The sequence below is a fragment of the Hypanus sabinus genome, chromosome 28, assembly GCF_030144855.1.
Source record: "Hypanus sabinus isolate sHypSab1 chromosome 28, sHypSab1.hap1, whole genome shotgun sequence".
NCBI classification, from domain to species: domain Eukaryota; kingdom Metazoa; phylum Chordata; class Chondrichthyes; order Myliobatiformes; family Dasyatidae; genus Hypanus; species Hypanus sabinus.
In genome coordinates this window covers 45,019,162-45,034,512 of record NC_082733.1, presented here as the reverse complement: position 1 = coordinate 45,034,512, position 15,351 = coordinate 45,019,162, and the positions used below count along the sequence as shown (strand labels likewise).

Here is a 15,351-nt window from a genome sequence, read left to right as displayed (position 1 = left end):
CTCTCGCTCGCACTCACACTCTCTCGCTCGCACTCACACTCTCTCGCTCGCACTCACACTCTCGCTCTCACTCACTCTCTCTCGCTCGCACTCACACTCTCTCGCTCGCACTCACACTCTCGCTCGCACTCACACTCTCTCGCTCGCACTCACACTCTCGCTCGCACTCACACTCTCGCTCGCACTCACACTCTCGCTCGCACTCACACTCTCTCGCTCGCACTCACACTCTCGCTCGCACTCACACTCTCTCGCTCGCACTCACACTCTCTCGCTCGCACTCACACTCTCTCGCTCGCACTCACACTCTCTCTTGCTCGCACTCACTCACACTCTCGCTCGCACTCACACACTCTCTCGCTCGCACTCACACTCTCTCTTGCTCGCACTCACTCACACTCTCTCTTGCTCGCACTCACTCACACTCTCTCTCTCATTCGCACTCACACTCGCTCGCACTCACACTCTCGCACTCACTCACACTCTCTCTCTCGCTCGCACTCACACTCTCGCTCTCACTCACACTCTCTCACTCGCACTCACACTCTCTCGCTCGCACTCACACTCTCGCTCGCACTCACACTCTCGCTCGCACTCACACTCTCTCGCTCGCACTCACACTCTCGCTCGCACTCACACTCTCTCGCTCGCACTCACACTCTCTCGCTCGCACTCACACTCTCTCGCTCGCACTCACACTCTCGCTCGCAATCACACTCTCTCGCTCGCACTCACACTCTCTTGCACTCACTTACACTCTCTCTCGCTCGCACTCACACTCTCTCGCTCGCACTCACACTCTCGCTCGCACTCACACTCTCTTGCTCGCACTCACACTCTCTCGCTCACTCACACTCTCGCTCGCACTCACACTCTCTCGCTCACTCACACTCTCTCGCTCGCACTCACACTCTCGCTCGCACTCACACTCTCTGGCTCGCACTCACACTCTCTCGCTCGCACTCACACTCTGTCTCGCTCGCAATCACACTCTCTCGCTCGCACTCACACTCTCTTGCACTCACTTACACTCTCTCTCGCTCGCACTCACACTCTCTCGCTCGCACTCACACTCTCTCGCTCGCACTCACACTCTCTTGCACTCACTTACACTCTCTCTCGCTCGCACTCACACTCTCTCGCTCGCACTCACACTCTCGCTCACACTCACACTCTCTCGCTCGCACTCACACTCTCGCTCACACTCACTCTCTCTCGCTCGCACTCACTCACACTCTCTCGCTCGCAATCACACTCTCTCGCTCGCACTCACACTCTCTTGCACTCACTTACACTCTCTCTCGCTCGCACTCACACTCTCTCGCTCGCACTCACACTCTCTCGCTCGCACTCACACTCTCTCGCTCGCACTCACACTCTCTCGCTCGCACTCACACTCTCTCGCTCGCACTCACACTCTCTCGCTCGCACTCACACTCTCTTGCTCGCACTCACACTCTCTCACTCGCACTCACTCACACTCTCTCGCTCGCAATCACACTCTCTCGCTCGCACTCACACTCTCTCGCTCGCACTCACTCTCTCGCTCGCACTCACACTCTCGCTCGCATTCACACTCTCTCGCTCGCACTCACACTCTCGCTCGCACTCACACTCTCTTGCTCGCACTCACACTCTCACTCGCACTCACACACTCTCGCTCGCACTCACTCTCTCTCGCTCGCACTCACACTCTCGCTCTCACTCACACTCTCTCACTCGCACTCACACTCTCTCGCTCGCACTCACACTCTCGCTCGCACTCACACTCTCGCTCGCACTCACACTCTCTCGCTCGCACTCACACTCTCGCTCCCACTCACACTCTCTCGCTCGCACTCACACTCTCGCTCACACTCACTCTCTCTCGCTCGCACTCACTCACACTCTCTCGCTCGCAATCACACTCTCTCGCTCGCACTCACACTCTCTTGCACTCACACTCTCTCTCGCTCGCACTCACACTCTCTCGCTCGCACTCTCTCTCGCTCGCACTCACACTCTCGCTCGCACTCACACTCTCTCGCTCGCACTCACACTCTCGCTCGCACTCACACTCTCTTGCTCGCACTCACACTCTCGCTCGCACTCACTCTCTCTCGCTCGCACTCACACTCTCGCTCTCACTCACACTCTCTCACTCACACTCTCTCGCTCGCACTCACACTCTCGCTCGCACTCACACTCTCGCTCGCACTCACACTCTCTCGCTCGCACTCACACTCTCGCTCGCACTCACACTCTCTCGCTCGCACTCACACTCTCTCGCTCGCACTCACACTCTCTCTCGCTCGCAATCACACTCTCTCGCTCGCACTCACACTCTCTCGCTCGCACTCACACTCTCTCGCTCGCACTCACACTCTCTCGCTCGCACTCACTTACACTCTCTCTCGCTCGCACTCACACTCTCGCTCACACTCACACTCTCTCGCTCGCACTCACACTCTCGCTCACACTCACTCTCTCTCGCTCGCACTCACTCACACTCTCTCGCTCGCAATCACACTCTCTCGCTCGCACTCACACTCTCTTGCACTCACTTACACTCTCTCTCGCTTGCACTCACACTCTCTCGCTCGCACTCACACTCTCGCTCACACTCACACTCTCTCGCTCGCACTCACACTCTCGCTCACACTCACTCTCTCTCGCTCGCACTCACTCACACTCTCTCGCTCGCACTCACACTCTCTCGCTCGCACTCACTCTCTCGCTCGCACTCACACTCTCGCTCGCACTCACACTCTCTCGCTCGCACTCACACTCTCTCGCTCGCACTCACACTCTCTCTCGCTCGCAATCACACTCTCTCGCTCGCACTCACACTCTCTCGCTCGCACTCACACTCTCTCGCTCGCACTCACACTCTCTCGCTCGCACTCACTTACACTCTCTCTCGCTCGCACTCACACTCACACTCTCTCGCTCGCACTCACACTCTCGCTCACACTCACTCTCTCTCGCTCGCACTCACTCACACTCTCTCGCTCGCAATCACACTCTCTCGCTCGCACTCACACTCTCTTGCACTCACTTACACTCTCTCTCGCTTGCACTCACACTCTCTCGCTCGCACTCACACTCTCGCTCACACTCACACTCTCTCGCTCGCACTCACACTCTCGCTCACACTCACTCTCTCTCGCTCGCACTCACTCACACTCTCTTGCTCGCAATCACACTCTCTCGCTCGCACTCACACTCTCTCGCTCGCACTCACACTCTCTTGCACTCACTTACACTCTCTCTCGCTCGCACTCACACTCTCTCGCTCGCACAAACTCTCTCGCTCGCACTCACACTCTCGCTCGCACTCACTCTCTCTCGCTCGCACTCACACTCTCGCTCTCACTCACACTCTCTCACTCGCACTCACACTCTCTCGCTCGCACTCACACTCTCTCGCTCGCACTCACACTCTCGCTCACACTCACACTCTCTCGCTCGCACTCACACTCTCGCTCACACTCACTCTCTCTCGCTCGCACTCACTCACACTCTCTCGCTCGCAATCACACTCTCTCGCTCGCACTCACACTCTCTTGCACTCACTTACACTCTCTCTCGCTCGCACTCACACTCTCTCGCTCGCACTCACACTCTCTCGCTCGCACTCACACTCTCTCGCTCGCACTCACACTCTCTCGCTCGCACTCACACTCTCTCGCTCGCACTCACACTCTCTCGCTCGCACTCACACTCTCTCGCTCGCACTCACACTCTCGCTCGCACTCACACTCTCTCGCTCGCACTCACACTCTCTTGCTCGCACTCACACTCTCTCACTCGCACTCACTCACACTCTCTCGCTCGCAATCACACTCTCTCGCTCGCACTCACACTCTCTCGCTCGCACTCACTCTCTCGCTCGCACTCACACTCTCGCTCGCATTCACACTCTCTCGCTCGCACTCACACTCTCGCTCTCACTCACACTCTCTCACTCGCACTCACACTCTCTCGCTCGCACTCACACTCTCGCTCGCACTCACACTCTCGCTCGCACTCACACTCTCTCGCTCGCACTCACACTCTCGCTCCCACTCACACTCTCTCGCTCGCACTCACACTCTCGCTCACACTCACTCTCTCTCGCTCGCACTCACTCACACTCTCTCGCTCGCAATCACACTCTCTCGCTCGCACTCACACTCTCTTGCACTCACACTCTCTCTCGCTCGCACTCACACTCTCTCGCTCGCACTCTCTCTCGCTCGCACTCACACTCTCGCTCGCACTCACACTCTCGCTCGCACTCACACTCTCTCGCTCGCACTCACACTCTCGCTCGCACTCACACTCTCTTGCTCGCACTCACACTCTCACTCGCACTCACACACTCTCGCTCGCACTCACTCTCTCTCGCTCGCACTCACACTCTCGCTCTCACTCACACTCTCTCACTCACACTCTCTCGCTCGCACTCACACTCTCGCTCGCACTCACACTCTCGCTCGCACTCACACTCTCTCGCTCGCACTCACACTCTCGCTCGCACTCACACTCTCTCGCTCGCACTCACACTCTCTCGCTCGCACTCACACTCTCTCGCTCGCACTCACACTCTCTCTCGCTCGCAATCACACTCTCTCGCTCGCACTCACACTCTCTCGCTCGCACTCACACTCTCTCGCTCGCACTCACACTCTCTCGCTCGCACTCACTTACACTCTCTCTCGCTCGCACTCACACTCTCGCTCGCACTCACACTCTCTCGCTCGCACTCACACTCTCGCTCACACTCACTCTCTCTCGCTCGCACTCACTCACACTCTCTCGCTCGCAATCACACTCTCTCGCTCGCACTCACACTCTCTTGCACTCACTTACACTCTCTCTCGCTTGCACTCACACTCTCTCGCTCGCACTCACACTCTCGCTCACACTCACACTCTCTCGCTCGCACTCACACTCTCGCTCACACTCACTCTCTCTCGCTCGCACTCACTCACACTCTCTCGCTCGCAATCACACTCTCTCGCTCGCACTCACACTCTCTCGCTCGCACTCACACTCTCTTGCACTCACTTACACTCTCTCTCGCTCGCACTCACACTCTCTCGCTCGCACAAACTCTCTCGCTCGCACTCACACTCTCGCTCGCACTCACTCTCTCTCGCTCGCACTCACACTCTCGCTCTCACTCACACTCTCTCACTCGCACTCACACTCTCTCGCTCGCACTCACACTCTCTCGCTCGCACTCACACTCTCTCGCTCGCACTCACACTCTCTCTCGCTCGCAATCACACTCTCTCGCTCGCACTCACACTCTCTTGCACTCACTTACACTCTCTCTCGCTCGCACTCACACTCTCTCGCTCGCACTCACACTCTCTCGCTCGCACTCACACTCTCTTGCACTCACTTACACTCTCTCTCGCTCGCACTCACACTCTCTCGCTCGCACTCACACTCTCGCTCACACTCACACTCTCTCGCTCGCACTCACACTCTCGCTCGCACTCACACTCTCGCTCGCACTCACACTCTCTCGCTCGCAATCACACTCTCTCGCTCGCACTCACACTCTCTTGCACTCACTTACACTCTCTCGCTCGCACTCACACTCTCTTGCACTCACTTACACTCTCTCGCTCGCACTCACACTCTCGCTCACACTCACTCTCGCACTCACTCACACTCTCTCGCTCGCAATCACACTCTCTCGCTCGCACTCACACTCTCTTGCACTCACTTACACTCTCTCTCGCTCGCACTCACACTCTCTCGCTCGCACTCACACTCTCTCGCTCGCACTCACACTCTCTCGCTCGCACTCACACTCTCTCGCTCGCACTCACACTCTCTCGCTCGCACTCACACTCTCTCGCTCGCACTCACACTCTCGCTAGCACTCACACTCTCTCGCTCGCACTCACACTCTCGCTCGCACTCACTCTCTCGCTCGCACTCACACTCTCGCTCGCACTCACACTCTCTCGCTCGCACTCACACTCTCGCTCGCACTCACACTCTCGCTCGCACTCACACTCTCTCGCTCGCACTCACACTCTCTCGCTCGCACTCACACTCTCACGCTCGCACTCACACTCTCTCGCTCGCACTCACACTCTCGCTCGCACTCACACTCTCTCGCTCGCACTCACACTCTCGCTGGCACTCACTCTCTCGCTCGCACTCACACTCTCGCTCGCACTCACACTCTCTCGCTCGCACTCACACTCTCTCGCTCGCACTCACACTCTCGCTCGCTCTCACACTCTCGCTCGCACTCACACTCTCTCGCTCGCACTCACACTCTCTCGCTCGCACTCACACTCTCTCGCTCGCACTCACACTCTCTCGCTCGCACTCACACTCTCTCGCTCGCACTCACACTCTCTCGCTCGCTCACACTCTCTCGCTCGCACTCACACTCTCGCTCGCACTCACACTCTCTCGCTCTCACTCACACTCTCGCTCGCATTCACACTCTCGCTCGCACTCACACTCTCTCGCTCTCACTCACACTCTTTCGCTCACTCACACTCTCGCTCGCACTCACACTCTCGCTCGCACTCACACTCTCTCGCTCGCACTCACACTCTCTCGCTCGCACTCACACTCTCTCGCTCGCACTCACACTCTCTCGCTCGCACTCACACTCTCTCGCTCGCACTCACACTCTCTCGCTCGCACTCACACTCTCTCGCTCGCACTCACACTCTCTCGCTCGCACTCACACTCTCTCGCTCGCACTCACACTCTCGCTCGCACTCACACTCTCTCGCTCGCACTCACACTCTCTCGCTCGCACTCACACTCTCGCTCGCAATCACACTCTCTCGCTCGCACTCACACTCTCTTGCACTCACTTACACTCTCTCTCGCTCGCACTCACACTCTCTCGCTCGCACTCACACTCTCGCTCGCACTCACACTCTCTCACTCGCACTCACACTCTCTCGCTCGCACTCACACTCTCGCTCGCACTCACACTCTCGCTCGCACTCACACTCTCTCGCTCGCACTCACACTCTCGCTCGCACTCACACTCTCTCGCTCGCACTCACACTCTCTCGCTCGCACTCACACTCTCGCTCGCAATCACACTCTCTCGCTCGCACTCACACTCTCTTGCACTCACTTACACTCTCTCTCGCTCGCACTCACACTCTCTCGCTCGCACTCACACTCTCGCTCGCACTCACACTCTCTTGCTCGCACTCACACTCTCTCGCTCACTCACACTCTCGCTCGCACTCACACTCTCTCGCACACTCACACTCTCTCGCTCGCACTCACACTCTCGCTCGCACTCACACTCTCTTGCTCGCACTCACACTCTCGCTCGCACTCACACACTCTCGCTCGCACTCACACTCTCTCGCTCGCACTCACGCTCTCTCGCTCGCACTCACACTCTCTCGCTCGCACTCACGCTCTCTCGCTCGCACTCACACTCTCTCGCTCGCACTCACTCTCTCGCTCGCACTCACACTCACTCTCGCTCGCACTCACACTCTCGCTCGCACTCACACTCGCTCGCTCTCACTCACACTCTCTCGCTCGCACTCACACTCTCTCGCTCGCACTCACACTCTCGCTCGCACTCACACTCGCTCGCTCTCACTCACACTCGCTCGCACTCACACTCTAGCTTGCAATCACACTCTCTCGCCCGCACTCACACTCTCGCTCGCACTCACGCTCTCTCGCTCGCACTCACGCTCTCTCGCTCGCACTCACGCTCTCTCGCTCGCACTCACGCTCTCTCGCTCGCACTCACACTCTCTCTTGCTCGCACTCACTCACACTCTCTCTCTCGCTCGCACTCACACTCTCGCTCGCACTCACACTCTTGCTCGCACTCACTCTCTCTCGCTCGCACTCACTCTCTCGCTCGCACTCACTCTCTCGCTCGCACTCACTCTCTCGCTCGCACTCACTCTCTCTCGCTCGCACTCACACACTCTCGCTCGCACTCACACACTCTCGCTCGCACACACACTCTCTCGCTCGCACTCACACTCTCTCGCTCGCACTCACACTCTCTCTTGCTCGCACTCTCTCTAGCTCGCACTCACTCACACTCTCTCTCTCGTTCGCACTCACACTCTCGCTCACACTCACTCTCTCTTGCTCACACGCTCTCGCTCGCACTCACACTCTCTCGCTCGCACTCACACTCTCTCGTTCGCACTCACACTCTCTCGTTCGCACTCACACTCTCGCTCTCACTCACTCTCTCTCGCACTCACACTCTCGCTCGCACTCACGCTCTCTCGCTCGCACTCACACTCTCTCGCTCGCACTCACACTCTCTCGCTCGCACTCACACTCTCTCGTTCGCACTCACACTCTCTCGTTCGCACTCACACTCTCGCTCTCACTCACTCTCTCTCGCACTCACACTCTCGCTCGCACTCACGCTCTCTCGCTCGCACTCACACTCTCTCGCTCGCACTCACACTCTCTCGCTCGCACTCACACTCTCTCGCTCGCACTCACACTCACTCTCGCTCGCACTCACACTCTCTCGCTCGCACTCACACTCTCGCTCTCACTCACACTCTCTCGCTCGCACTCACACTCTCTCGCTCGCACTCACACTCTCTCGCTCGCACTCACACTCTCTCGCTCGCACTCACACTCTCTCGCTCGCACTCACACTCTCTCGCTCGCACTCACACTCTCGCTCTCACTCACTCTCTCTCGCTCGCACTCACACTCTCTCGCTCGCACTCACACTCTCGCTCGCACTCACACTCTCTCGCTCGCACTCACACTCTCGCTCGCACTCACACTCTCGCTCGCACTCACACTCTCGCTCGCACTCACACTCTCTCGCTCGCACTCACACTCTCGCTCGCACTCACACTCTCTCGCTCGCACTCACACTCTCTCGCTCGCACTCACACTCTCTCGCTCGCACTCACACTCTCTCGCTCGCACTCACACTCTCTCTTGCTCGCACTCACTCACACTCTCTCTTGCTCGCACTCACTCACACTCTCTCTCTCATTCGCACTCACACTCTCGCTCGCACTCACACTCTCGCACTCACTCACACTCTCTCTCTCGCTCGCACTCACACTCTCGCTCTCACTCACACTCTCTCACTCGCACTCACACTCTCTCGCTCGCACTCACACTCTCGCTCGCACTCACACTCTCGCTCGCACTCACACTCTCTCGCTCGCACTCACACTCTCGCTCGCACTCACACTCTCTCGCTCGCACTCACACTCTCTCGCTCGCACTCACACTCTCTCGCTCGCACTCACACTCTCGCTCGCAATCACACTCTCTCGCTCGCACTCACACTCTCTTGCACTCACTTACACTCTCTCTCGCTCGCACTCACACTCTCTCGCTCGCACTCACACTCTCGCTCGCACTCACACTCTCTTGCTCGCACTCACACTCTCTCGCTCACTCACACTCTCTCGCTCGCACTCACACTCTCTGGCTCGCACTCACACTCTCTCGCTCGCACTCACACTCTCTCTCGCTCGCACTCACACTCTCTCTCGCTCGCACTCACACTCTGTCTCGCTCGCACTCACACTCTGTCTCGCTCGCACTCACACTCTGTCTCGCTCGCACTCACACTCTCTCGCTCGCACTCACACTCTGTCTCGCTCGCACTCACACTCTGTCTCGCTCGCACTCACACTCTGTCTCGCTCGCACTCACACTCTGTCTCGCTCGCACTCACACTCTGTCTCGCTCGCACTCACACTCTGTCTCGCTCTCACTCACACTCTGTCTCGCTCTCACTCACACTCTGTCTCGCTCGCACTCACACTCTGTCTCGCTCGCACTCACACTCTGTCTCGCTCGCACTCACACTCTGTCTCGCTCGCACTCACACTCTGTCTCGCTCGCACTCACACTCTGTCTCGCTCGCACTCACACTCTGTCTCGCTCGCACTCACACTCTGTCTCGCTCGCACTCACACTCTGTCTCGCTCGCACTCACACTCTGTCTCGCTCGCACTCACACTCTGTCTCGCTCGCACTCACACTCTGTCTCGCTCGCACTCACACTCTGTCTCGCTCGCACTCACACTCTGTCTCGCTCGCACTCACACTCTGTCTCGCTCGCACTCACACTCTGTCTCGCTCGCACTCACACTCTGTCTCGCTCGCACTCACACTCTGTCTCGCTCGCACTCACACTCTGTCTCGCTCGCACTCACACTCTGTCTCGCTCGCACTCACACTCTGTCTCGCTCGCACTCACACTCTGTCTCGCTCGCACTCACACTCTGTCTCGCTCGCACTCACACTCTGTCTCGCTCGCACTCACACTCTGTCTCGCTCGCACTCACACTCTGTCTCGCTCGCACTCACACTCTGTCTCGCTCGCACTCACACTCTGTCTCGCTCGCACTCACACTCTGTCTCGCTCGCACTCACACTCTGTCTCGCTCGCACTCACACTCTGTCTCGCTCGCACTCACACTCTGTCTCGCTCGCACTCACACTCTGTCTCGCTCGCACTCACACTCTGTCTCGCTCGCACTCACACTCTGTCTCGCTCGCACTCACACTCTGTCTCGCTCGCACTCACACTCTGTCTCGCTCGCACTCACACTCTGTCTCGCTCGCACTCACACTCTCTCTCGCTCGCACTCACACTCTCGCTCTCACACTCTCTCTCGCTCGCACTCACACTCTGTCTCGCTCGCACTCACACTCTCTCTCGCTCGCACTCACACTCTCGCTCTCACACTCTCTCTCGCTCGCACTCACACTCTCTCTCGCTCGCACTCACACTCTCTCTCGCTCGCACTCACACTCTCGCTCTCACACTCTCTCTCGCTCGCTCTCACACTCACGCTCGCTCTCACTCACTCTCGCTCTCACTCACTCTCGCTCTCACTCACACTCTCGCTCTCACTCACTCACACTCTCTCGCTCGCACTCACACTCTCGCTCTCACACACTCACACTCTCTCTCGCTCGCACTCACACACTCACACTCTCTCGCTCGCTCTCACACACTCTCGCTCGCTCACACTCACACTCTCGCTTGCTCTCACTCACTCACACACTTGCTCGCTCACACTCACACTCCCTTTTGCACTCACACTCTCTTGCACTCACATGCTCGCTCGCACTCTCTCTCACACATTGCTGGAGAGACTCAGCTTCTCTGGCGGGGAATAAACAGTTGACGTTACAGGCCTAGACCCTTCAGGAATGGGGCAGAAGCTGGGGGGAGGTCAAGGAGTACAAACTGTCAGGTGACAGGTGAGACCAAGTGAGGGGGGAAGATGGGTGGTTGGGAGAAGGGGGAGATGAAGAGCTCTGCCCCACCATTCAGAGTAATCATGGCTTATCTGCACTGGCCTCAGCTCCTTGCGGACTACTCCTCTCTGATGGTGTTGGTCGTTGGTGCAAAAGACACATTTGTGAACATTGTAAACTTGGCCAGCTCCATCATGAGCACTAACCTCCCCAGCATTGGGGCATCTTCAGTAACCAGCATCCATCATTCAGGATCCCCATCACCCAGGACCAGTCCTGACAAAGGGTCTCGGCCCGAAACGTCGACAGCGCTTCTCCCTATAGATGCTGCTTGACCTGCTGTGTTCCACCAGCATGTTGCGTGTGTTGCTTGAATTTCCAGCATCTGCAGTCTTCCTCGTGTTTGTCTTTTAAAGTAACACATGTTCTTGGTTTTCAGTTACGTTGGCCAAAATGGATGCAGGGACCGTGACAAAGTGCAACTTTGCAGGGGATAAAAAGGCAGGAAGTTCTTGGACAGACAATATATTTGCTACAAAGTCGAAAAATGAGGAAGAGGCTAAAGAAAGTGGCCAAGGGGAGGGGGCTGACGATAAAAAAAATTTTAATTTCATGAATTTTGGGAAATGTGGAATGGGATTATTCATCCATGGTGCGGGAACAGACCGTCGGCTTCCCTTGTTTGCAATCTGAAGTCAAGTCAAGTCGCTTTTATTGTCATTTCAACCATAACTGCTGGTACAGTACACAGTAAAAATGAAACAACGTTCCTCCAGGACCATAGTGCTACATGAAACAACACAAAACTACAATAGACTACGTGAAACAACACAAAACTACATTAGACTACGTGAAACAACACAAAACTACATTAGACTACAGACCAACATGGGACTACATAAGGTGCACAAAACAGTGCAAGACAATATAATAATTAATAAACAAGACAACAGGAACAGTAAAGGCCAAATTACAATATAATAATAAATTATGTAAATACCTGATGTTGCACTTCCACTTGGGTAGAGATGGTTCCTGACCTTGCTCATATCCCCACCCACTCTCTTCTCCTGTCTGCAGAGCTGACAAGTGTGTTGTAAACCTGAGCCTGGTTTTCAGGTGAACTCAGCTTCTCCTCCAGGTTGGTGGTATACTCCAGAAATGATTTGTTTCATATTTTTAATGTTTAACAAATTTTCTTGCCTTCCAGGATGATTGAAGACCCAGGCAGTCAGTGAAACCCTAACAGCAAAGTATATCTCACTCATCTTCATCTTTAAATCTGTTTATGAACATTTACTCTGACTGTATAATCTTTTAATGTTAAAATTGTGGTAAGTTTTCCTGAGAATCTTGGTGCTCAGAAGTTCTCTTTGGCTTTGAACGAAATCTTGTGTGGGAGCCCCGGCCCTGTGGCGCGTCTTCTAATTCAACTGTCAATCCTGTCTAGATGGTACAAACAAACGATTCCTTGGGCAACATCTTCCAGATAACAAATTTCTCGAATTATTTCATTTTTTTCTACACCTTCTGCTTGCTCTTTGTCTTGTTTGTGTTACGGAAACTGCTGGAGCCTGTGATGGAACTCAAAGGATTTAGCGCCATGCTGCGTCCGGAGAGCTGCCTCCAGGAGATTAGAGACCGGAGGCCAAGAAGGACCGAGAGCACAAACTGAGTCGCAGAAAAGACCAGAGACAGGGCACAGGGTCATGAACAACTCCATCTCGAAGCGGCAAGACTAAAGCATCGAGATGAATGTGGTGGGGGTCACCAGTGGCTCCCAACAGAGATGGTCAGCAGCTGGATCAGCAACGCTCAGACCCGGATCAGTGGTCACTCTTTACAGAAGGACTGAATTTGTCGACTGCTCTCCTCATATGCAGATGAAAAGATATTTCTGATATTCTGAGATTTATGTAATAATTGGATTGTACTTTATATTGGTTTCCTTTTGTTTCTCAGTGTTTTCTTTCTTGTGGCCAATTAGCAAGTGGGTGAGCTGTTAATTTTTGTGTGTAAGGAGGGGTTGGGGGTTTGGTGCTACCGTTACTGTTCTTTGTGAGTGAGGGTGTCCGGGGTCGGTGATTTGTGTCTGTTTTTCCCTTCAGGGGAGGGGGTCTGCAAGTTTGTTTCTTTTTTTTTTGCACTGGGGGTGGATTTACGGAACTGAAAGTAGGTTGTCTCAGTGCAATAAGGAAATGAAAGATTCAAAAAGGAGTAAACATTACCTTTATTTGTCACAAGAAATGTATGATTTGTGCCTATGGCCAGCCCAGTCTGTTGTGCTGGGGGGGGGGGGTGGGGGCAGTTCACAGTGTCACCACGGCATACCCCACTTACTAACATAGAGCATAATACTATTACAGCTCAGGGCATTGGACTCTGGAATTCAGTCCTCTGTAAGACAGTGTGAATGTTCTTCCCTCGTGCCTGTCAATTTTCCCTGCATGCTCCGCTTTCACCCACAGTCCAAAGATGTACTAGTTAGTAAGTTAAATTGTTATTGTAAACTTTTCTGTGATTAAGCTAGGTCAAATCGGTGGCTGCCCTTGTGAGCCAGAAGGGCCTATTCTGTGCTGTATCTCTAAATATCCTGACCGGCTCTTCTCTGGAATGTGGCAGGAACCCACACAGTCATGAGGAGAATGAGCAAACTCCTTCCAGGCAGCAGAGGCAATGAAGTGTTGCGCTATGTGCTGCCCTCTCAATTCTCACTAAGTACATAAAGTTGCAGGTTCAATGAGAGGAACAGTCCGTTTTCAGGAGACAGGTTGGAAGCCTTCACCTTTACAGGCTGGAATTTGTACTGGAGTTCTGCCTGTAGTCTGCTGATTTAGTTACAGTGACCAGGCCACTGGAGATGGTAGTGAGGAGAAGCCCATCATCTGTAGCACTCGAAGGTGGGTGGGGAAGATCCTCTGGAGGCTCCAGAAGTGTGGAGATCGAAACTATTGCAGGAAATACTGAACAAGGGTGAGCTATACCAACCAGACTTTCTGCGGTCGACAAGGTCAGAAAGCTGAGGAGGGAGCGATGTGAAAGCAAGTTAGAGCCACTGGTGAGGAGCCAGTAGAACTCTTGAACTCTCTTTGTGGTCAAGAGCTGGAAATGTTAATAATTCACATGAAAGTTGCAGTGGGACCTGCTTTTTAACAGATTTTTATATTCTTTCATTAATAAAACTTGCTGGTGAAGAACACCTCACACTCTTTATATAAATTGCTTAACAAAATTTCACTTTCCTAAATGAATAAAGGTTAACTAATATTTTCAAACTTTCAAACCAATGTTTTCACTTTACCTCTGGTAATTTGGAGAACTCTCTGTGAGCTGTGTTCAGTGCCAGCAATGGTGTGTGGTCGGTAGGAGGCTGGTACCTCCTCCCCAGTCAGCAGATGTAGACCACTCCAACCCTTGAACCTGCTCCCCAGTCAGCAGACGTGGACTACTCCAACCCAGAGAGAGAGTGAGTTTTGCACAGTTTGGGGAGAAGAGTTTTTTAAAAAGCTTTCCACAGGGCTCAGAGCATCAGTGGCAGACCAATGGATTTGCGATTCATTTGCAGGAGTAAGTAAAAGTAAAGCGGAGCGGCCACTGTGCGAGTAGACCAGTGTAGGAGTGGGAACTTGAAGCTTTGGATCAAGTGATTTCTGCGAGGAAGTACAGGTAAGCAGCAGGAGAGACTTTTGTAGTGGTTGAATAAGAAGTTACTAAATTACAGCTAATTAAATAAAGTAGGGATGATGCAGGATCAGGTGATGTGCTGTAGCTGCATGATGTGGGAGCTGGTGGACCCCATCGTGGTTCCGGGTGACCACATCTGCAGCAAGTGTTGACTACTCGAGGAACTCGGGCTCAAAGCTGATGACCTGCAATCTGAGCTTCAAACACTATGACACATCAGGGAGGGGGACAGTTACCTGGATTCTCTGTTTCAGGAGGTACCCACACCCATTAGATTAGCTGCCTCAAATTTGGTCTGTGGTCGGGGGCAGGAGGGTGTGACTGTGAGTGAGGTGGGTAGTGGGATCCAAGAGACAATACTGGAGGAGCCTCAGCCCTTGAGCTTGTCCAGCAGGTCTTGAGATTTTTGCCCCCCTGTGTGGATGAGAGTGTGAGCTGTAGGAAGGTTGAGCAACCGAACTG

The 15,351-nt window shown here is 54.8% G+C and overlaps 1 protein-coding gene across 1 annotated transcript in view; it reads left to right on the top strand.

Moving 5' to 3' along the window:
- Positions 1-15,351, top strand: part of LOC132382328 (uncharacterized) — a 188,536-nt gene that overhangs the window by 30,117 nt on the left and 143,068 nt on the right. The window contains exons 5-6 of the mRNA XM_059952456.1: positions 11,645-11,857; positions 13,168-13,199. Of these exons, the coding sequence (XP_059808439.1) occupies positions 11,645-11,857; positions 13,168-13,199 (245 nt within the window). The remainder of the gene's footprint in view (positions 1-11,644; positions 11,858-13,167; positions 13,200-15,351) is intronic.